The sequence below is a fragment of the Scatophagus argus genome, chromosome 8 (assembly GCF_020382885.2).
Source record: "Scatophagus argus isolate fScaArg1 chromosome 8, fScaArg1.pri, whole genome shotgun sequence".
Lineage (NCBI taxonomy): Eukaryota > Metazoa > Chordata > Actinopteri > Scatophagidae > Scatophagus > Scatophagus argus.
Window position 1 is genome coordinate 8,945,545 of NC_058500.1, and position 25,153 is coordinate 8,970,697.

A 25,153-nucleotide genomic window follows, 5' to 3' on the forward strand; every position below is an offset into this window, starting at 1 on the left:
TTTTCAGTGACTTATTCATGGATAGATGGCCAAGACAAAATTAAGTCATAGCAGGAAATACATGAACGTGTCAGTTGGTGACCATGCCACAAATTGTTATTCAGGGTTTAAGTACTTGCAGAAAAAGGAAGATTTCCTTTGATGTTTAATGTGATGTCCAACTTATACAACAGCGTAGTCAGTATAGATTTATCATAGAAAAATCAGGTGATAAAGAACAATAAATTGCAGCACAAATCTCCCAAAGATATATTTATGTTTATATAACTTATTCAAGAACACACCAGAGTTCAGTCCCACTCAGAAAAAACTGTTCAAAAATAACCTTGTTTATGTCATAGTGGTCCAGGTTATCTCAGCTTGGGCTGGAGATCATACATTTACTACAGGAAACCTGCATTACAAACATGAGGTGTGGAGAGAAAGATGGGTGTTATCCAGGCGTGGATTGTCTCATGAAAGATTTCATTCAGTTGTATTATGGGAATTGTAGGACCCAGCATTTTTAGTACTTGACCCATAACAGGGACTAAAAGTTGGGTTAGCTTGGCCTCTGCTGCCTCAGATTTGACCATAATGGTTCAGTCTGAGTCTTCCAAGTTGACATGCTGAATCAGTGGAGCTTATTTTAATTTAACAAATTGTAGGTTTTCTTCTTAAAAAAAAAAAAGGTGCTTATGTATGCACACAAATATCAGATAAAATATTGTTAACGTTTTTTCTGTTTTTGATGTCAGCATCGGTCCAGTAAAGAATCCAGTATCCGTCAGGCTGTTGTTTGATCACTGGTTAACATTAGCAGCAGAGAGATGATGGCTGTCTCCCAATTCCAATTCCATACTATAGACTAATTGTATAAAGTATGCACTCTAAACTATTTTGTAGGCCTACACACAGACAGACCAGAAAAGAATATTTCAGCATATTTCACCACTCATGCTGCCACCCACAATTAAACTTCACGAAGAGAAAGCAATACATTTTTAGCCACACTAGTGGCCTGGCTGGAGGTATAGTAATTCCTGTCTGAAAGCCTGTTGTTGCACCAACATGAAGTTTGGGACAGATATTCATGGTTGCTATTCTAATAGCCTTGGTTAGCCATGTGCTATTCCCGTAGTTCCATCACTGGATCAAGATTTCCATTTTCTAATATTTTGTTTATATGTATTTGAAATAAAAATAAAAAGTTGCAGAACTAATACCATGCCCATCAGCCTCAGCTGTATTTGTACAAATAGCTTCTCCATTTCCCTTGTTCATTCAACTGGGACTTTGCTCAAAATCTGTTAAAAATTAGTATGAAGTTTGGATTGAGGGCACAGCTGTTGTGTCACTCAAGCTGACCAGTCAGACGTAGATTACATCCAACCAGAAAATTCAGTACAACTTTCTGGTTGTTCAATGAAGTACACTTTATTTTCAGTATGAGACAACAACAATAAATTAACATGCAAGTCTCCCTATCTCTACATCATGTTATACAAATAATGAATCTTTAGTTACAAAATATATAAATATTTAAGACCATATGTACATAACATTTACATTACTACATCCATTACTTTATTAAGTTTATTACTATATATACATTTAGCAGGTATTATTCTTTAATATTATCATAATTATTATTTGCATTGTTATTCTTATTATTGGTATCATTATTATTATTTTTAATATTATTATTGTTAGTAGTAGTAGTACGAGTCTTGATAATCTATGTGTAAGTCTCAAAAAACAAAGCATGTTGCAGAAGATAAAACGGGACCATACCTGACGTTACTGTGCCTGAATGGTCAAGGAGCAGAGGCTGTCCGACGCTCTGTCCTTGGTAAAGCATGGAGAGCTGGCTATGTAGAGCACAAAGTTCAACAGACTATTTGTACAAGGTGATAACAGGGCTAGCGAGCCAACACTATATTCCAGCAGCATTTGGATTCCACTGAGGTAAACAATGACATAGCTTGGAATCTAGCACGTAACTTTCACTATCCCAACACAATTTCAGGGTTTGTCCACATAGAATAAGTTTTACTGCCCAGGGCATGGATCACTGAGCTGCGACATGAACAGTCAGATCAACGCAGTTTTGTTCAGTTTTTCCTTCCCTTTTCAGACTGTAAAGGAATTTTTCACTCTCTCTGTAACATGGATACACATACAAACACGCACACACGTCATGTTATTTACCTTGACCACAGCATTTTTAGTAGTGAAATTCTTTAGTGATTCTTGGTACCGTTGGTGGAGTTGATCTCTCATTGTAAACATTTCTGTTGTGTAAGCCAGCTGAGCTTCCTCTTATGATTAGATCACTGCGTGTAGGTGTACACAAACACCCTGTGTAGAGTTGTGTAAGCTCGCCAGCATGAAAAATAGGCCTTTTCTCTCTTCAACCCCAACACACACTCAGACACACATACATAAACTCATACACACATGCACACACTATTCACTCTCACTGTCAACTGTCTCACTCGCCTTCCCACTCCTTCTGTTCCACCTCTCTGTTGCTGTAACTGTCTCTTTACCTCTCTCTCTCTCTCTCTCTCCTGCTCATCCCTCACCATTTCTTTGCTATAAATTTAGGAAATTATGCAGTTTTTGCTCTTCCTCCTTTGACGGGTGTGCAGCTGGCCATGAATGGGTCCGTGCAGAGGTCCGTGATGGCCAGCTATCCCAGAAGGGCTGTAGCGATGGCGCAGCTCCTCGTTGTTTATGTAGCAAAGTTGCACGGGGCGAGGGATTGGCTCACCCAGGAAATAACCCTCATCTCCCTCAGACTCGGAGGAAGAGGAACAGCTGGAGCACCAGGGATCGGCAGCCTCCATGTACCCATCACCCCAACATGGCCCACCCAGGCCTACAGGTTGCCAGCCAGCATTCTGCAGAGTGAGATCAGAAGTGGTGCGGGGGCAGGGCCGATGGGGCAGCTGTCTGTATGCACCCGCCTCCAGACCAAACAATTCCCGAGCAGCATTACTTGAGGGGAAACGATCGTAATCCTCCTGGACACGGCGGTAGGGCAGCTCTACCATTTGAGCAGGCCGATCTGCCACCAGGTGCAAAGCATTATCGGAACGAGAGCGACGAGAGCGTTTGTGGTGACGGCCACTGCGATGCTGTCCATTACTGTGGTTTCCACGGTGGTGTTTGCGGCGCCTTGGTTGTGGCTGTTGTTGCTGTGACATGGGTTCCTGCCCGTTGATAAGTCGACGGGGCATTCTGTCGCTCATGGGAGCCATTCGCAGGTTTCCACTACTGCCCATCACGTTGACACGACCTTTGCCATCGAAACCCAGGGGCTGTGGGCCATCCCAGTACTGCAGTGGGTAGCCGACTCTCAGTGGAGCATACATGTTATTGTTGTAGGGGCGAGAGGAGGACAGTGACTCTGTGCTGTGGAATTGGACTGAGGAGCTGAGGGTGCCCATGTTGCTCTTTTCAGACACATTCACACCTGAATCTTTACTCAGATCGGGCATGGAGAACCTAGACAAATTCTCCTGACGCTTACTGACCCCATCCAGAGAGTTACCTGTTAAACCCATAAATCACATGTCACATTTTCATTTACCATTTGAGATTACATAATATTGTATCATACTGTGTCATTTACATTACTGTACCTGTAGCATTGGACATGGTGAGGGAATCCATGGATCCACGAGGAGTCTGTTCTACAGGAGTGAGTGGCTCATTGAAGCTCATGGCATTGATGGGATTCCTCCTGGTCAGTGGAGGTCTGCCATCTCTCTGGAATCCATGCAGGCTGATGCTCCTCTTGTCAGAGAAACCTTGGCTCTGGCTAGACATCTCATTGAAGCTCATCTGGGTGCGTAGCTTGTTGGGCCTGAACTCATCCTGGCTGTGGTGGGTCCAGTTTTCATTAAAGGAGTGGCCTCTCAGAGCAGCCATAGGGGTCCTCTTGGCATTGCCTTGCTCCTTCCCCCAAGAATCAGGCCTCTTCCCTGGATTGGCAGGACTCTGAGCTGGAGGATGTGCATTAGCATTGGGATTGTAGCCCTGCCTCAGGTTACACTGACCCAGCAGGTGCATAGGTGTTGGTGTGGGAGAGGGTTCCCGTTGGGGCCCCTCATAGGCAGCAGGGACATAGGGGTCATCCCGGCTCATCCAAACCTGGTTAAGGCTCGGGGCACGGCTCGGAGTGCGGCTGGGTGTGCGGTTAGGTGTCCTGCTTGGTGTCTGGCTCGACGACAGGCTTAATCGATCCATCTGAACAGAAAGTGGGTCGCTTTCAGCAGACAAACGGTCAGGCATGGGTGGAGGGGCTGACTGACGAGCCTCCGCACTCCGCCGCTCTTGCTCAGCATTCCTGCGCTCCTTTTTCCCAATCTTGGTGCTGTGGCGAGATTCACGGGAACGGGCGCTTTGAAAGGCAGAGTCTGAGGAGTCGGACTCATCTGGATCCTGATTGGTTCGAATAAAACAGTTTAGCACAAGTATCTGCTAGTATGAAAACATAATGTTTATGTACAACGCCGATCTCAATAAAGTTGGGAAGTAAATAACAGAATGCAGTGATTCAAGATATTTAACATTGAAACAGATAAACATTTCACAGCAATCCCCCAAATTTCTCCATCCCAACATTTGCTGGCATCAAATTCAGAATGAGTGTATATTCATAAAAAAACAATTAAATGTATCAGTTTGAACGTTAAATATCTTGTCTTATTCACTTGACCTATATTCAATATATTCAGTTGACTAAAGGTTGAAAAGGTGTTTTTGTTTATGTTTTACACAACATCCCAACTTTTTGTAATTGGTTTGTATGTCCCTTTAAAAATCTTTTAACAGTAAAATTGTATGTATAATTTTGATTACCCACCTGGCCGGCGCTGCAGGACCGCGAGCAGAAGATCTGTCCCTGTTTTGGCAGGAAAGGACGACCCAGCAGAGAGCGTTTACAATGGGCACAGCAAAAACATTCCTCAGTAGCGTGCCAGTGCTGTCCATCATATGTCATCTGTCCTTGGTCAATACCTTTGATAAGACAAAAAAACATGTGACAAACCAGAAACAAGTTTATTAGTAAATACACAAGGGGTCTATCTTTAACTACCCCTACTGTAGAAATGTTATTCTACAAAGTCTGTATGGCTAATGAACACAGTCTACAGTCTGATTTCAGCCATTAGACATTAAATTAGGGTCTTTTTTGTCAAATATGTCTCTTATTGCTGAAAAACAGAAAAGAATATTGTAGACTATAAACAGAATTTTTTTTCTTCTGAAGGAAAACATTTGTGATTCTATGCCCACACATTATCACTCGATTTGTAAGATAGCACAAATACATTTCACCAACCCTGCTCCTAAGCAAGAGGAAATAATCATCTTTTATTGCTCCCATATGGATACAACATGGGAACATTCTCTGAAACACACACTGTCACTGTTACTGGGGTTTGGGATGATAATAACCATCCACATCTCACTGCACTGACTTTGCCTCTACACAGCTGTGGCACACAAGGCTCACAGAGATGATAACACCCACATTTACAATAAATGGTTCTTAAAGGTTTTCTATGATGTTAGTGTAAGAAAAACATTTCCACGTGTTTTGGTAACAAATTATATATATGAGAGGACTTAAAGCAACAGTAAAAAAGCCAACAGGAAACATGTACCTATGTGTTCTCCACATGCATCACAGTACTCTGCATAAAGGGACTCAAAGCAGTTGCAGCAGTGTGGCCTTCCATCCTTCATGATGTAGCGCTGGCCGCCCAGGGTGGTCTCGCACTCATAGCAACAGAAGTGCTTCATGTGCCAGTGCCTGCCCTCTGCCTCAGTGCATTCATCAGCAAAGATTATCTGGTGACCCAGACAATACATTAATCAGTAAGGATATTCTACAGAGATTCAAGAGTTGAATCAAGGTCATGAGTTAATCTAAAAAGAGTGATTAAATTTTAACATGTTCTGAACAAGTTTTACAAATATTTGCAATGATAAAATTTAATGTTGCTACTGAGAAGTAAAAGCATCTTGGATCACTATGATGTATGGGGAACCCCAGGGCTCCATCTTTGGTCAGTTAAGCATTTTCATAATATTTTATGTTATCCCACTGGTTCTTAATCTTGTTGCCCTATGACCTCTTAAAATGAAGCAAAGTCTTTTTTATAACTCCTTGTCACATCTTAGAAAGAGAAAAATCAGAAAAAGAAGTAGGCCAATAATTTGTGGAGCAGAACATTTTTTTTTCTTACATCTCTAATACCCTTACAACCCTTTGATTTATTTCATCATTTCATATTGGGAACCACTGCGCTAGGATTTTTCATTGGGTATCCAATTAATCCAATGACACTGAAAACATCCTTCCTCTTTTATACAATTCAAACCTGATAATTTTCAAATGGTGATCATTAACAATGTCTCTGCCTCACTATACTCCAATATCACCGACTGGCAGAAATCAAACAATTTGTATCAATATCAAATGAAAATGTCCCTACATATGAAAAAAAAATGGACACCTGGACCATCACATTTAAATATACTTTGAGTAAATAAAACTTGCTCATCTTTGATTAATGCAGGTTACTGTGGCCAGAGTTCTTATTTTTGTTATCTCAGGCCTGCTTGCTACACGTTATGATTAAAAAACAAGGAGAGTTTTTGAGGCATGGCAAGTACTAAGATGCTCTTTCCCGCCAGAGCAATTTCAACCATATCCAAGTCCCTGAGCTATGAACCATTCAGCCATTTCCAGCCCAAAGGGCAGCAGGCCCAGACAGACGCACCTCATCACAGGCACAGCAGCGGGGTTTTAGCCTTTCAGCATGATGCCGGCCGCAATAGATCTTGCCATCCTGGTAGAAGTAGATGAGATCCACCAATAGTTCCTCACACATGCTGCAGACAAAGCAATGAGGGTGCCAGCATTTTCCATTACCCGCCCTTGCAGCAAAAACCACAATGTCCCCACCATTTATCTGACCACCACACTGTAGGAGGGGAGGGAAGAAAAGGAAGAAAGGGGAGAAGAGAGGAATGGAAAGGGCAGGGACGGAGAGGAAAAGAAAAGCATAAATTAGGGGTGGGGGCACAGGCAGAGATTAAGAATCCAAAGTGTAAGGTATGGAGAAGGAGAGGGAGAAGATGATACTTGAAATAACTTTTATCTTTTTAAGTCTGAAATATTTTCTAGTTTAGATGTTGATGATGATCTGTCTGATGAAACATTAAGAGGCGAAAACTAGGCGAAACTGAAAACAAGTAGAATAGAAAATGAAATTTCTGTCTTTAGACTGAAAGAAGCCTTTAAAATTGTTGAGCTGGCCATTGATTTCTTCAGTGAGTGAAACTGAAGAAAAGAGGGCAAAAGTAAGGAGGGCCAGTAGTTGATTTTACCTTATCACAAGTGGCCCCATTGATGGTGAGGGGGAAAGGGCGGACATTTCCTCTTCCCAAGTTGTCCTTCTTCCGTTGGTTGCTGAAGAGCTTAAGCTCTCGTTTCTCCTCCTCATCCAACAAGTTACAATAACGCACCTGAAGAACACGGCTCATCATTAGGTATCATCATGACATGGATAGAATGGTTTCTAACTATGGAGACATTTGGTGTGCTGCTTTACCTCATTGTCATGCGGCGGCAACTGGTGAAGCAGTTGTTTGATGCGATATTTCTCTCCAGGACTGTTAATATAGGGGACCTTTTCTTCCGGTAAGCAGTTATAATACTGATGCACCTGAAACAAACAACATCAAAACTATGGTTCTCATTCTGCTTTACGATATTCAAATATTAAGCCTGTATTAGCTGTTGACATTTTGGCATGGTGACCTTGCCAACTAGCAAACACAAAGCAACATTAGCATTCATTTCAAGTGATGTTTCTAGACATCTGATGAAGTTAAGTTCAGTATTCGCTTTAGATCTGCTTTTGGTTGATATACCAATCTATCTCTTTAGCTGCTAAATGCTCCAATGTGCTGGACATGCAGAGTCCGGTTGTGTAACTGCCATCAGAGGAAGTTTTAATTCTAAGAGTTTATAAATAATTTAGAGTTAAAAAATAAGAATAATTCATGTTTGATTAATTTTGTTTGTTTGTTAATGAACATGATTCTAATTAATAATGTCTGTCTAAGAGACCTTGTCAGATTTCAAGCGGAACTAATGTTCTTTGTCGCTGTGGGGGTCGGGTCACAAAATTTACCATGAGCGAGCGACTTGGAAGATGTTCGTCTAAGTTACGTTGCTGCAGCATTAGTGAAGTTCTGGATTAATGAAGACTTGAAGGCTTGAAATTGTTTTTTTTACACCCCCTTGAGTTAACGCGTCCAGTGAGGTACACTAATTATCTGTTAACATTATGGTTGTAACAGTTGAATATGCTAATGTGATACCTTATTTGCATATTAACAACGTGACAGCCTATTTACATTTTAGTAATGTAATTACTTACAAGTAAGTCTAAGTTCAGGTAATTCTCTTCTTTGTTAGTAACATATTTGTTTAATGATTATTCTTTATGAGATATATTGTTTTAAACTCAGCTTGTATTGTGTGTGTGGTTTTTGTTTGTTTGTTTGTTTTTTTTACTTATCTAGTTCTCACGGCTTAATGGCTTTTGATATATGGCATTCAGCATGCATGTTGGTGAAGCAAATAAATGCCCATAATTAAAGAGCTAAAGCTTTTTTTTTCTACTGAAAATAGCCACTGAGGCTGAAAACAACAGTGAGATAAAAACAGTAAGAGTGAACCCATAACAGTTCATTTGTGGCTGGAAAATCTGAACAATGAGCTGAAAGATGCTCAGATGCTGTGAGTTCAGTGACTGTGGGTTCAACTCAATGGACGACACCTCTTACATACAAAATGAGTCATTGTTAATATAAAGCGCTTGATTGTAGCCACTCTAAATATGATATAGAGTTGACTGACGCAGTGTCATTATATGTTCATCATGCTGAATAAAGGTACAAACCCACCTAAATCTGAAATTACTTTCAAATTACTTTTTCATGGTCTTTATGCCTATAGAATTTGTTGATGTTTTGCTCTCTATCATCATTGCCATTGAAAATTAGTGTATGCAATTCAAAGTGCAAAGCACATTGAGCTCTGTGCTGCTGCAGCAGACACAACCTTGAACAGCATTAGCTACTTTAAATTGTTCAGCAGCTAATAGACACAGTGGTTTAAGAAAATCTCAGTTACACATACTGGTATTGCAGTTAGAATTCATGATGCAGTCAGAGTTTGTAATCCTAGCCAAATCCTCCTTTTGTGTCTGCATGTTAGTGGGTGAAATCGAGAAAACCTTGATTTGAGAGGTAAACACTAGAGGACAGAAAGTAATCTTGTCACTCATCTCTGATTTTTAGCAAAACCGCCTTTGACGCAGGCTGAAGTTGTTGTGATCCAATTTACATAATCAGTGGGGTGGAGAGTGAGATGGTAAAGCAGTGCGTCTCTGAAGTGCTGCCCCTCAGATTCTCTGTTACCCACCCACTTGATTTATTCTACACTATGCAGGGTGACACTGAGGCTTGGGCTGTTTTGCAAGTCTGGGTGAGAAATTTTCTGCAGAATTTTCCCCTTCAAATTTAGTGAGTTTAGAAGGAAAGCAAACAAGTAGGCTTTGACATCTACAAGTATTTCACTTAATATTCACTCTCATACTGCATTTTGTCTGTAGTCTATCAGGCTACAGAAACACTTAAACAGTTTACTGTATCGTAAACTGTATGTAGAATCCAAAGATACTCTATTCACTTATCAAAATTGTTTTTGATAAATAAAATGTTGATTCTCTAGTCAATTATTATAACTAATACTACAGCTTTTTATCAAGTCATAGGAAACCGTCTCACCAAATGCTCTATTCTCAAGCACTGAGATGTCATACTATGAAATGACAGTTAAAATGTGAGTTACATTAATGATGTACGGAGAAAAATCTGGAATGACAGGCTTAAAAATCATTAGTGCGTTAAAAAAACAACTGTAGCTACAATTGCCTGCACCCCCTGTTAGATAAGAAAAGCAACAGCCTCTTTCAGCATCCTGTCAAGATGGCTGACTGGAGAAAATGACTGTTATCAGCCCAGTCTGTCATCTGTTAACAGAGCCCAAAGAAGCTTGTTGTGTTAGAGTGCTGCCCTTAAATAAAGACAGCTTGTTTATACACAATATATTCGAACAGAACCACATTTATCTTAGGTCAAAACTTAAAAAACAATAGAAAAAAATCTAAAAATGAAGAGGAAATATCTTCCTCTGGATGTGCACAATTGATTACTTTAGCTTGGTCATGCATGCAATTAAAAGGCGTTTAAACTGCAAATGAGTGCAGACAGGGAATTATGAAACCTAGATGCACAAACACATTGCCAAACATTTTCAATTAGATTCATCCAAACATTCACTGACTCAAATTACCTCCGTTCCTCTGGGTTTAAATTCAAGGATACACTAAAATACAGAACAAATTGCTAAGCATACCAAAACATTATTGAATGGAAAAATTACAATATGGTAACAGTTCTAAAGTGACATTTATCTCATAATTCTAGAAAAAAAAAATCCCTGATCACCATCTACTTGATGGAGCTCAGGGGAAATTGCTTATTGCTTTATGTGAAATCAAATCCCCCTGAATAAAAAAAAAACAAAATAAATCCTGATACACTGGAATATAGAAATGGTTTATCAATTTACTATACTGATTGATAACACAATGATCCTTACAGTGTATACTTTATTCATTAATTGATTTACATCTGTTCTTCAGACAATGTGATCAGTTAATGACTCTGTGGTTCCTTTTCATCATTTTGGTCATGGTTGTCCTTCTGTCTGTCTTTGAACTTGGTTCCTACACAGTGTCAACTTTAAGACTGACAGCTGAAAAATGTCCTTTACAGTTATTCTTCCATGAAATGCCTGACAGTCTCGGTCTCAGTGATTATTCTTCAGTAAGTCTCATCCCTGCCCTTCCCTCCTCCCCTTCTTCAACCCAAAGAGACTAAAGCACCATGAAGGGGATTTAAAAACAATAATGATCTATTGTCTTGTTTTCAGATCAGGGAATTTTCCATCTCAGGATTATTAGGAAAAAGTCACAGATACTTTATCGTCTAAGTAATTAAATTATTCTGACCGATCCGGTCCAATTCGATACAGTCTGTCCATGGCAGACAAAATAAAGCATTACTTAATGAAGCGCTTAGCAGCGATGGGAAAGGGTAGTGCATGTTGAGATATCTGTGACTTGAAAGAGAGGGCTGTTGAGCTCGTGTACCTGTTCAGGGCTGAGGCCGGGTGGAACCCAGACATATTCCTCCAGGGCACATCCAGAGTCATCATCAGAGGTGGAGTTCCTCTGGAAGTCGTACATCAGCTTGGTGATGGTCTTTTCCATCTCCAGAGACATGGCTGTCACAACATGCTCCTCTGCACAAACCGCTTCAGTGGACACAGGTATTCCTGTTGAGGAAATAGACAAGAGAGTGAGGAAGGAAGCAGAAAGGAGCATTCAGATAAAAAGCAAGTAAGAGATTGAGCAATGAGAGTATTCTTCTTATTAGTATTCCAGGCCATATGTGGAATGTGCAGAGCTAGATTCTGCAGTAGCAAAGATCAGGTGCACCAGGGCTAGAGGAAAAAAAATGTTATGAACCATACTTTTCTGTCTTGCTCTCTCATACTCACAGGAAAACAATAGGAATGTCATTACTTTTGCAGGTATCTGGACATGAGTAGTAGTGGAAAGATGTAAAAAATTAACCTGATAATGATATTAGATGAAAACTCAACACATCTCTAAAGTCAGAAGTCAGTTCATTCTCTGAGAACCTATGCCTGTACAAAATTTAGTGTTATATATATATACTTATATCAAGAATGTCTGTAAAAAAAATCATGACAATTTGTTGCACTAACAGAGTAGTCCCAAGACATCATTATCAGCACACACTACTGTGTCTGCATTCACTGCTTATCTTCAAAGTATGGATTAGAGATCAATTCAGTCTTCTCCTCCTTCTTTCTGTCTGAGAAGGGAACAGCTGCACACATTACTGACACATGAATAATTAACAGGGCTAGGTATCACCTCCACCGCTGGAGTATGAAAAAGAGATGCAACTCGTTTCTCAGGCAACTCGAATATCTAGTGAGCCAACAACAAAAGCAAGAACGAGTTATCTTTACATCTCAGGACTTGTTAGTTTGAAAGCGGATCAGTGGAAAGATATTGAAGTCAGGTAGTGTAAAGTGGAAAGAAACAAATGTGGTTTTCAAACAATCAATTCGAACAATGTCACAACCTGTACTTGAAAAACCCATAGTAATTATTGAACTTGTTGAGGTTGTTGTAGTGTAATCAGGGAGAACAATCTGATCAGTGTAAACATGCCTTCACAGAAAACTGAAACATCAGATGAGCTGTTTTTTTTTATTTATTTGTAGGTAATGTATCAGGATCATAGCAGTTCCCTGACAAAGACAACACTGCATGATGGTCGGTGAGAAAGTGTCAACAGGCCCTGACATTTCTGATCCAAAACGATTTCTCCCAAGCCCTGAGACGATTCCTTTTCTGTAGTTTCAGATAGCAACACCATTTTCTAGAGAAAAACAGAGCTAAAGCGGTGGCCAAGTAACAGCAGACTTTTCCACAGACTGAGCCACTGACTCAGCCTCCATCCAAGCCGAGCTGAGTACTGTTTATCTCTCCAAGATGGGTGCTGCTGATTTCTGGACAGATCACAGGTATGTAACCTTAAGCCTCTAGCCTGGCCTGAGGCTGTTCTTCATTAGTGTATGGAGGCTGCATGAAAGGTGGCCTGCTGGGAAAGCTGCAGCCTCTTATGCCAGTTAGACATCAGTTCAAACGTGGCTTAATGCTGGCGATGTGAAATCAGATCAGTGAGCTGCTGAAGAAATTTTTTACACCAGTCTGGCATTGATATACATTTCACTGTGCCTGGGTCAGATGGAAGCTGGCATTTGCTTTAACTGCATGGCTTTTATGATAAGTTCACTTGATGTTTTTAAGTAATCAAATATTTTAGGAAATATTCATGTCTTAGACGTTAGAGAACAATTGTTTATTTTTCTACTCAGTTAAAGATTAACAGTTGGACATTTTGAAATAATGTTATTCCAAAGCTAGAGGAGAGGATTGATCACTAGCTTAGCTTAGCTTAACATAATAGACTGGGAAATGGTTATAAACATCTAGCCTGTATTGCTCCGTCCAACAAAATCCAGATACCAGCACCTCTGAGGCCCGGTGATTAACACATTTAATACATACAAATACTGAAGTGTAAATTGTTCATAAATTTGTTTCTGAATTAAGCTGTTGCATCAGCATTCATAATGAAAATCAGTACAAACACCAGTGAGACCACATCATTCAGTTGTTCAGTTTGGCACCAAATTCAGTCTGTTTCACATCATCATTTCAGTACAAAGTATAGATATAAAAAAATAAGCTACTTTGTATTTGTATTATTATTAGCTGAACAGGCACCTGAGCCCACCATGATTGTTGTGTTTTTTTCTGTGGCTTTTGCAGTTTGTCAATTAGTTATCTCTGAGTGTTCAAAAGTGAGACAGGCTGCATTTAGCCTAGCTTAACATAAAGACTGAAAGAAGGGGAAACCCAGCTAGTTTTCATCAAAGTGGAAAATTATTACTCCCAGTCACTCCATCATTGCTATACTTATGTTGTATCTTGCATGTTAGCCACAATTAAACAAGTATGAACTGGGTTTTGTCCTGCCATAGGAAAGTACGCAAATCTGACAACTTCACACTGACAGGATTTTCAAGAGGCTGCAAATCTTCACTGGCCCAGCTGTTGTTCATTAAGAATTGGCTCAAATCTGCACAAGTAAACTGCTCATTAGGCAACAATGTCTCGTTTTCTGTGTTTACAAGTGTTAAATACACAATGTGGGTAGCAGCTCTGGAGATATTGAAAGGCACTAGACGAGCTGACTCCCCCTGCCTCCAATGCCTGCTTAGACTAAACATATCTTATTTCTCACCTCCAGGTGAAATATTTTCTGGTGTGTTCTGGTCGTTGACCTGGTAGAGTGTACTCCCCATGTACAGAGGCCGAGTCCTCAGCAGTGGGACTGGTTCAATTCCAAAGTCTGGCCCTTTGCTGCATGTCATCGAAAATCTTTAGAAAGAGTGTATCCTCCATAAAGTCAGACTATTCCTTTAAATAATAATAAACCTACTGAAGGTCAATGACCAGAATTGTACATTCCTAATAGACCTGTCTCATAGAAGACATTTTGTTCATGTAACATGGGGAAAAACCACAGGTGTACCAAATGACATCAGTGATGACTGAGGCCATGCTGACTCTGTGACATGGCTTGCTGGGGCGCTTAAATGAAACTGACCCGTGATTAATGTTGCGAGCTACACCTGTTTTTTATATGCCACTCAAAATGTCTGTGGTGTCTGAACTAGTGCTCACATTGCATTAGCTCAGACACTGCAGGTGTCCACTACATTCTTTTTAGTGCGTCAATTTTAAAATTATGTGTGATGTATGATAGAGAAACTACAAATACTGACAGTAAATACAGCCGATTGGTTGCTGTGTTGTAAAATAAATGAGTCTAATGCTCTGTTTCTCAAGCCCACTATCAGTAAAACCCTTGTGTAGCAAATGACATTCATTTTGCACACACATTGTTAGACGGAGGGAATGACGGCATCACTGTGTGCACCAGCGCTTTGATTAATGGTCCCTTCACACTCCACTTATGAAGATGTACTGGAAGTCTCTGCTGTGCATTTTTGAACAAAGACACAACTTTGGTGTCAAACTGTTTAAATGTAATGAGTAGTCTTTACACCCTAACTTCTGGTACAGAAGGCTGCTGATGAGTGTGTGACTTTTTGACGTAATACACACTCGCCATGCCGACTGGTTAGTCATAACACTCCTCTGTTCTTGCCCAGCAACACAAGGAGAGGCAAGTTGTGAACTTCTGTTTCCTGGAGGAGGCATACTTTTGGGTAATTCATGCTTCAGAAAGAACTGGTATTTGGGGAGAAAAGAATGTTTTCTCTATTTTGTCTCTCTTTTGTTGCTCTGTTTGCCTTCCTGAAAGTCAGCCCTTGTTTGGTGCAGCCAGTTAACATGCATTGGCAAGTGGTGAAAAGTGATGGTCTATTAGTTACTTAAAGCAAATCATGTAAGACAGTTAGTTCTCCCCCTTTAATCTATGATAGTGTTATTTGATGTGAACCATTTTAGGAGTTTATGTCCAAAGAATGCTGTGCTCCCTTAATGTTGATTGTTCAGTGTTTAAATGTTTTAAAATAATTTAGATTTTAATAATTCTGTTAGAGAAAGTAAGGGGAAGAGCTCAAGATGCTATTTTAACAGCATTCATTAATTTAGTGTGATAGTGATCATTGGTATTTATTGAAAGCTCACTAAAGGGACATTCAGAGATGGGTTTGTTGTTCTTGTACACAACTGTGAAAGGAAATGAGTCCTGCTATTCACTGTGTAAAGGTCTACAGCAGATACAGGCCATAGTGTGGCTCACAGGACCAAGAGATTGCTCATACTCTTTCCAACCAATCAATACGCTTTGAACCAGATAAGAGGAAGTAATCGGTGAACTCACCTGGAGGGGTGAATGGCTGGAATAAAAAGCTGCTGACCCTCCTCTGAACATGCAGTTTAAAATCACTATAAAAATGTCTTGACTTTCCCTCAGTTTTTATTCAATATTTGACCTTTAAAACCACAATGACATCCTAATTAGCATCATTGATACCAAAGCCACTTTCTGGGTGCCACTTTGTGGCTCAGATGTCAATATTTGACATTTCTCTCAGGAGGAAAAAAAATCTTCTTCTTGGATTTTATGACTCCAAATGCTTTTTCAAAAAAATTCTAACAGTGATGTGAAGAGGAATGATAACCTCTCTCTGTGGGGTATATTGTAGGCAGGAATAACTGCACCACAATTACTAGAGTAAATCATGAATATTGCCTGGACTGGATAGACAAAAACGTAGTGCTGTTACACAGCCTGCATTCATATTCATACGATCATCTAACCAGTTTTCGTTGCAGGTTTAAAATAAGTGTGTAATCATATGTTTCAGTGTTTCATTGTCTCAAAATACAAGTCAAAGTAGATTTCTTTTGGCCTTTTTGACACCAATCAAGAAGAGTAAAAGTAAAATAAAAAGGTCCTTTAAAGTCAAGTAAAGAGTGGCTTTGACTCGTTTAAATGTGCACACAGTCTCACCAGTTTGAACCCTTGAAGCTTGTAGATCTTTCAGAATAACTGGACACCACAAATATAGTTTGGGAATATGTATAGTTAAATAGCAGCTTGTTACTTATTTGACATTGCTGCTTACTGTTTTAATCAGGTACAGTAAATAGGAGACAGAAGAACTCATCCAAACTGTACCAGAGTGAGGCAGCAGTCAGCCAACTGTAGACCAGTTGGAAAAACACAGCAAGTTGCTGTGGCAACCGATTGGTGTGAAAAGTCTTGAACAACATTCATTTACTGTATAGTGTCTGAAGAAATGCATGATTGTATTGATTCAACAATAAAGTACAAGCAGAGAGAGACCTGTAATATATTTTGCTTTCGAGCACCGTCTTTGTAGGGAAGAGTGATTCTTTTCTTACACACTACGGCAGTGTTACATAATGGATAATACACATGCTGTAGGCATAACATGTTTTGCAGATCTTAAACCATCACAGAATCTGGATTTAGTTTTTCCATAATTTTCCTCTCTTTCAGTGAGATCCAATTAGCAGTGTCTTAATTTACACACAAATTAACTGAGATTAATCAACATCTCTGTGCCAGAGGAGAGAAGATCTTGGGTAATTGGGTAATTTTGAGAACAAAGAGATGAGGCTCTGCATATGAATTTCAGCAGGAGAAAATACTCTTGAATAGACACGGTATCTGGAAACAGAAGGAGAGAGAAAAAACACTGAGAAACAATAGATAGAGGGCTGTAGATGCAGTGTTAAGAGCAACGCTTTTCCTTTTTCACGTGTCATGCCTCACCCGCCTCCCTCCTTCCTCCTCCCATCCTCATGTGCCTCTGACAGGCTCTGTGTGGGTGTGCATGAGAGAAAGAGGAGAGGGAATGATGGAGAGAAAAAGCTCTTATTTATGTAAAAGCTGACATGAGAGTAGGTGCTCGGCTAAAGCACAGAGCCTGACCAAGACTCTATTAAAGCTTCACACTCAGAGCGATACCAATCAAAATTAACTACAGGCTCCCCATGACAGCAAAAATAATGCAAAGCTTACTTTTAATCTACTTATGTATTACCACAATACAATAAGCCTGCAGGAATTAGCATTTTCTTGGTTGACAAAATCCCTGGTTCTTAATATTTACAACATGCCCCTTTAAGACCACACAAACATGGAGATAAAGCAGACATGGACATGTGCAATCAGCAATGTCAACTAGTACTTTGAATTTTTTTTAATTAAATTAGACCAAATGGGACAGGCTTCAGTCTGATAAACAGCAGAAGATTGTATTCACTCCTGCATATCCTTTAACACACAAAAGCCAAACAAAAGAGGACACTAATCATCTCAACAGGTTCTTGGTTGTCAGCTAATCTCAGTGCTGTATGTAGGCAATTATTTCATTGTAAACAGACGCTGTGTGGAATTATTATTCCAGCACACAGCAATTAATCATCCTTTGCCTGTTGTGAACTCAGGCTGCAGTAATGTAGCAAAAACAACTGTTCAGGATTTGTGAGTGCTGTTTAACTATTTGCCATGTGCCTGAACTGACTGAAATCACGTGCAGCATGTTCAAACTCATTCGTTAATCACTTCTCTCCATTGGTAATGGCGGCACTACGCCATAGCATCACATTCCCAAAAACTCCGTCAAAATCAGAGTACAGTACATTTTCTACATTTCATTTTTACATTTTTATATATTTTCTGCTCAGTCTGCGTCTTTGTATGTGTGTGTTGTGGTTGAGCATGTGCTGCTAATGTTAAAGAAGTGGTAGTGGTTTAGTTCGCCCTCAGTCCTCCACTGCAAGGCATCAAACAATTCAACCACAAACCCCTGGGAGAAATATGACAGATACAGGAGGCAACAAAGATAAAGGTCAATCACTGAAGCATTAAAATGCAAATGTTTTGGATGAACAGCCTTCAGTGTTGCGTTAAAAGATGAACGAATTTACATTTGGTGTCCTGTAATGGATTGTCCCATGTATGGAATCAAAATGCATAATTGGGAGTACTGCATAAAAATCAGTACATAATAGATCATTAGCTGCTTACATTCTGCAATGTTAGTTTTTAGTTGAAGTTATCTTTCTAGTGTTTCTCTCTTTACTCTTTCAGTATTTTGTGCCACTTACTGTATATACTAATCATTCTTCAAGCACTTTTTAAAGTAATGATATGTCTATGTGCCTTTCTATTTTCATTGATATCCATATATTAATACTGGTTTCATCCACTTAGATTAGGATTCCTTCATGTTGGCTCCCAGTGCCACACTGAAACTAATTTGTTGGCTCATCTCATTCCTCACTTACATAATCGTCTGATATAATCAATTTTACAGGACAACAGATGGATGAAATCTTGCTTTGTCCTCTTCACCTCAGCAGGTTTCCTGATGCAAATGCTTTTTCTAATGGTTCAGCAGGTGTAGTTTGCACCGACATTCTGGACTGCGACAAACAGAAACGTGGGCTGACAAATCTTGATGTTAAAAAGATGGACGTTATTCCTGTTAAAATCAACCGAGGTGTGATGGCCTTTCACAAAAATTCAAATGTGTTTTCACAGATTCACAGTGACACAACAAAGCACTGTGGGCAGGACTGAAACAGTAACCTACTGCTCCAGTAACACTGGTGTGTGAGCCTCCCTACTGAACTTACAACAGCCCAAAATGTCAACCCTTGGCCTTTTTCCCCTCCCCTGCTGAACTCGGTTATCTCTGATTAATAATAAAGGGAAACAAACACACATACAATAAACTGCCAGCACACACACACCCCTCCCAACTGTCAAACATCCAGCCTTTCTAGCCTGTTCTCCAATGACAGCAGGAATTATTTCATGCTGCAGGAGGAGTACGCCAGAGCGCCAGTAATCTTCCATATAATGGCGCGGGAGCTGGTCACCATGGAGTCAGGCTGGTTGAATAAATACGGTAACCCTTGACCCAACTCTCTGATAAGCACTTGTGTAATGAAAGGAGACAACTCAAAAATAGCATGGTAACAGAGCAAGAGGCTGCACAAGTTATCACTGAGGATAAGGAAGGAGAAATTTATTTTGAAAGTGCAGTCTTTCAAGTAAGTTCAGTGTCCTTCATTCCTCCATTTTATTCTTAATCTTAATGCACACAGAAGGGAATGTGCGTGTGTGTTAGTGTTTTCAGTGTCTGTCTGTGGTCTGTGTGGAAAATCATTACCAAGGACACTCATAAAAACAGCCAAACAGATTTAACTGTTAAATCTCACCTCTTATTGGAAGCTAAAAATGTGCCTCTTTTCAGTGACAAAATTATTCTGATTTTAACAACAAAACTGTTTGTTAACTGATTGATTCTGATTGGCTGTCAATACACTATCAAATCCAGAATTATGTAACCCTTAATTTCAAGAACAAACAGCTTTCATGTAGTGCCAATCAGCTCATAATCCAGTTATGAGGATTAAATTCTTACTGCAGCTTATTTGGATCAGGACTAACAAGAAATTAATTGAAAGGAGTTGACCCTGCAGGAATAAAGCTCTGCAGTTCAGCTGGCAAGTACAGACTGAGAAAAGCTCAGACTGGGTGACAATACTTGGTGATATAATTGGGAACATGACACACACTCCAATTTGCCGACAAAAGCTAGAAGGACATAATTTTCATGTGCTGAAAGTGTGGATCCTAAAAGAACAGAGAAATAAACCCGAAATGCTTAAATCCAACAAATTAAAGCGCATAGTGACCCTCCCCTATACACATACACACACACACACACACACACACACAAACACACACACACACACACACACACACACACACTCACAGAATCTACTATTCATGTCCCTGATGTGCTAATTGCTGGAGGTGTGTTCCTGAAATCTAAAGTAGGACTCTCTTACCTACAGATGCACAAAATTTCACAAGGATCTGAAAACCTGTAATTAAAGGGTGACACATTTCTGCTCCTCTCCCACTGTGTGTGGGATGGCCTGAAATAGAATTGCAGGGTTTCAACAGGCAAATCGCACTCCACACCGCTGCACATGCACCATCCTGCATCTCAGCAAGGGAAATGGATACTGCCTGCGTTCCTGTGCCCCCATCTTTTTTGCAATTTTACCAAATGATGTGACAGACAGGCATGATCAGGTATGATGACAGCAGTATCAAGCTTCCTCTCAGGATGCCGTCTGAAATGGCAACGCTCACGCATGCAAACGGAAGATCAGTTTCCAGACCGAGCTCATGACCTGTGCGAGGAGTGCAGCTGGGCGGGCAGTGGCGCATGTCCTCCCTCAACTGCTGCTGGTGATTCACAAACTGAGGCTAATTCCTGTCGTGTGATACCATTTACATCATACGCCTGAGGGTTTAATCTTTAATATGGGGCCATTATTATTCCACTGAGCTTTGTGTTTTGGGGCAGAGGGTTTACATGTGTACTGTACCTGTGCAGGCGTGTATTTATTTGCCTGTGCATGTGCGTGTGTGTGTGTTAATGTGCCTGTGTGAGTATGTGTGAGAGAGAGAGAGCAGGAGAGAAAGAGTCTGTTGCTATGCATTTTTACACGTCCTCCCACTCTTCACATGAAACATCATGGCAGAGAGGAGTGGAACACATATAGCTGAGCCATTTCCCTGTGATGCAACAACACTTTAACAGTAAAAGCCCTGAAAGCCTTAGTGTAGTGTTACAGGTCAGGCATATCCCTAAGTTGTCTTGATGCTGTGACGGAAAAAGGACCAGAACCCCCTTAAATTGCTTGTTGTTTCGGCAGATTGCTCCATTACTTCAATGGATTCCAGGGTTATGGCCCTGGGGAAGTCTGCTGTGTTTTATGGCTGAATCAAAGCACTTTATTTTGCAGTTTAAGCTGTGGTGAAGAGTCATGCTATATGTTATTATGCAACTTTTGAGTTATGCAATGGCTCAAAAACCAGGTGAATAAGTTATGAGTAACGAGATTGCTACAAAGAAACCACCAAATAAGGTCACTTCTCATACTTAAATACTCCATTGGAAGGAGTTTTCCAAATTAAATAACAAATTACATCACTGGTTTGTGCAATAGGATTGTTGATCTCACACCTCAAGAATTCACTGTTGAAAAATAAATACCTTTTATGATTTTTATGTTTGGTTAAGATTTGGTCACGTTTATGTGTAAAACAACTTGGCAAGGTTTATAGAAGCTGAGTACTTTGCTAAAGGCAGGGTACCTTAGCCATTATGATTACAACACTAAATATGTGTTTAAGGTTATGCAGTAATGGTGAAAAGAAACCAAGAGGAAATGAACAGCAGTTTTCCGTGTTTAAAGTTTAATATTTTGCTGAATACAACCACCCAACTGCTTTTCTATGCAAACTTTGTCGCTCAATAATAACATCCTCTGACATTGTCCTCCTGTCAGAATTCCTTTAGCTAAATTGTCATTGTCATTTTGGAAAACTTGCTGAGATGACTGGTGCTAATGCTTTACCTAGGACAGTCTCTTTCGCTGATAAATTCTGCAGCTCAATAATATTGCATCATTTTAAGCTTTATTAGCTTATGGCATATGAGCAGCTAGCATGGTACACATGGTACATGGCACACTGCAGTACAAATACTCTGTGATCCTGAGAGGAACTTGGTAAAATAAGCTGATATAATTATAGTTCATTTTGGCAAGTATACAATTACATCAGTGTTGTGATGCAACCTACAGCCGCACTCTTGGTTTAGGTCCTGGACTGACAATGGCAAGCATATGCACGAACCAGCAGTTTCCACACACTCCCACTGTGATGAATTATAAAAGACGTAATTTATTTAAAGCTAAGTTAAGAAAGTCTAATGTCTTTTTCTTTTTTGACATCTATGACTGATCCCAACTTGTGACGTTACAGCACTATATGAATTTCACAAACTCAGCACTTCTCTCTCGAGAAATAATCTTATAAATCTCTCTCTATTTCTTTGCTGGCAGTGAACCGGGCACAAACATTTCTTATTAAACAAAGCAAAAGGGCTGACAAATGTCGGGATGCTGCCATATGGGAAGTGTTTACTGCTCTTCATGCATGTGTAAGTGCTGTGCATATGAAAGAGATGTGTTTTTTGATGTTCAGTTTGGAGATGAGTTCTGTGAACCCTTGTTTCCAGATTGCTTTCTCTTTAAAGCGCAGCTGTGACGAGTTACTAGTATGGGCAACGTAATGATAAAGTAAAAAGTAAAGTAAAGTATGGGTGATACACCAGAGAGCATTGTTTTAAATATTCCTTCAGCACCACAAACCATTATTCTGTAAACCGAAGGCACAGGTAGCTCAGTTTGCATCGAAAAATTATCCCTAGTGAAAAATCCATCTGTTTGCCACTAAAGTCTTGGGTTTGGAGATAGGAATCCAAATACCGACTATGAAAATTTGTGTACCAACCCAGTGGATGGAGTAGCCACTGAAGGCCTGATTCATCTGACACCCTCTGTCATTGTTGTAGCTTTTTTTTGAACACTAGTGCCTTTGTACTGCAATGAAACAACAATGGACACGCAGTGACTCACGCCAGAGTCGTTCCAAAGCGAACAAAGAAATATAAATTGACTGTGACAGTACTATAGAGGCAGACAATGAGATGGGACAAATTGATCAGATCTCAGCAGATCAAGTCAAAGTCAGACAAAGATTCTGAAAAAATACTTCTGTATGTGTATGTGACAAGCTGAGGCTGCTGCAGGTGCTACATCTGCACTTGCAAATCTGTGAATCACTTACACATTCATGACTGAAGGCGATTACATATGGACCAGTGGGAGCCACTGTTATCTCTGATAGTGCCTTTATTTTTTTACTGGCCCCTGACCTCAGCCACACTGCAATGGGATGCTGCAGAAAAGTTCACTGGAGTTCACCAAGACAACAACATTAGCTTGTCTGTAGGTCTGAATGAAGGATGCAGTTGAGCATAATAGATGGTCATGATGCAACAATAAAAAAGAAGAAGAAAAAAAGAAAGAAAAAAAAGTAATTTTTTGATCTGTACAGAAGTGATCAGTTACCACTATCCTAAAAGCCATTCAGCTAACAGCTCAAAGCTGTGGACTTTATCACAAAACATAATTAACTAATTAGAAAAACCTGGTGGCCATTAGCGATGAGTCTGTGCAGCTGAAGGGCAATGACAAGATGTCGCACCTAAATGGGTTACAGCACAGGGATGAACACTCTGTGTGTGTGTGTGTGTGTGTGTGTGTGTGTGTGCGCGTGTGCGTGTGCGTGTGCGTGTGCGTGTGTGTGTGTGCACTCGTATGTGTGTGTTTGTGTGAGAGAGAGTTGGGCTGAGCTGAGGTGGGATAAGAAGAGCAATTATGATACCCAAGAGCTGCTTCCAAGCTAAAAAGAGGGGAAAAAATGACTAACTAATAGATGGTAGATATTGGAATAATAACTTGCGAGATAAAAGAAAGAAAGTGAGATGGCGATTATGTGGAGCAACACGAAAAGCATAAAAGGATAACAATGGAGGTGAGGAGACAAGGAGTCCAAAGGACAAATCTCTGTTTCTGACTGAATTACAAATGGAGACCAATCAGACTGGAAGTTGCCATGTTTCAAATTTAACTGCAGCTTCAAGGTTGTCAGTCTGTCTGGGGTCAAAGACAGAATGAGGTCTAACACAGGTCTAACAGTAGCCAGACTACCTTAAGGGGTACTTTAAAGTCAAGAAATACTTCACTATCACTTTCTACCAGTCTCATAGATTTTAAAAGTAATTATAAATGTTTCTGTGTCACAAGAGGTTGAGATGTTAATATCTGACATTTTAAAGGTAAATTCATTTAAAAAAATGAAAGTTTACACATACAATTCCCTGCTCTTGTTGGAATTAGAAAACACTTTAGGACTCAACAGTTTCTTATCAGGAAACAATGTGGATCGGCTAACAAATTCCCTTAGTAGTTAAAGACACAATAATCCAACTAAGACAACTAATGAATTCATATGTGAAGGTTTAATATCTGAGCTCATTGAGATTCATTATCCCCTAATTGTTTTTTAACAATGAAGCTCTTGTCCAAAGGCAGTGACTCTAGTTTAACATCTGTTCAGTGAAGCCTATAAGACTACACACAAAATGGAAATTTTTGTTTAGGTATGGATTAACAAGTGCTATTAAATCACACCTATTAAAAGAGTAAGAGGTACTCAGCTTCTCCAAAGCCATTATTGGATGATTTAGGGCTTGCCTCTGTGCAGACTGTGCATGACACTGTGAGCTCAAGGGAGGGGGGGGGGGGGGCGTGGTCCCCACTGTTGGAAAAATCATTAGCTTAAAATTCATATTTGATTATCTCCTTGGTACTGGATCTCCCCGTCCTCTCGGAAACTTTGCAGCCCAAATAGCTCCAACTACACACTACCACAACTCCCCTACATTTGTGAACCCGCCCCATCGGGTTAGAGGGCAGTCTTTAGGAGCTACCACTGATGGAAGAAAGCAATCACAAATACTCAGAGAGACATTTAGAGAGCTGGCGGGGAGCAATGGAAGTAGACAACTAGAAATCAACTCCGAAATGAGGGGGGCATGATTTGCTGTGCCACAGGACTGAGTGAGCACACAGCAGGATAGGTCCACAGCACAGGAAAGTTTCATGCATTGGTCGCCACCTCAAATTAGACCTAGACATTTTCAATGGTGGAACAAAAAGTACCAATAAAATGATGTAAAAGTACAAGTAAATGTCAAAAAAAAAAATCGTAAAGTATTAAAATAAAAGTACTCACTCTGCAGAAATGGCCACTGTGATTTATATATTATTACATATAACATGATTAGGCTGTTAGTACTAATTCATCAATGTTAAGCATTATGGTCAAGGTGGAG

General features: G+C 40.0%; 1 protein-coding gene across 2 annotated transcripts in view; it reads right to left on the bottom strand.

Moving 5' to 3' along the window:
- Positions 1-1,399: 1,399 nt before the first annotated feature.
- The window catches only part of LOC124063738 (prickle-like protein 2), a 33,656-nt gene continuing 9,902 nt past the window's right edge, over positions 1,400-25,153 (bottom strand). The window contains exons 1-9 of one of the 2 annotated variants that reach the window (XM_046397694.1): positions 14,053-14,179; positions 11,295-11,479; positions 7,617-7,730; positions 7,393-7,530; positions 6,783-6,986; positions 5,661-5,847; positions 4,856-5,010; positions 3,630-4,431; positions 1,400-3,538 (exon numbers count right to left, since the gene is read on the bottom strand). In XM_046397694.1, coding sequence (XP_046253650.1) covers positions 2,586-3,538; positions 3,630-4,431; positions 4,856-5,010; positions 5,661-5,847; positions 6,783-6,986; positions 7,393-7,530; positions 7,617-7,730; positions 11,295-11,479; positions 14,053-14,113 — 2,799 coding nt within the window. In that variant the 5' untranslated portion in view covers positions 14,114-14,179 and the 3' untranslated portion in view covers positions 1,400-2,585. Of the gene's footprint in view, positions 3,539-3,629; positions 4,432-4,855; positions 5,011-5,660; positions 5,848-6,782; positions 6,987-7,392; positions 7,531-7,616; positions 7,731-11,294; positions 11,480-14,052; positions 14,180-25,153 lie in introns of those variants that run through there. The other variant, XM_046397695.1, reaches the window with a different exon arrangement.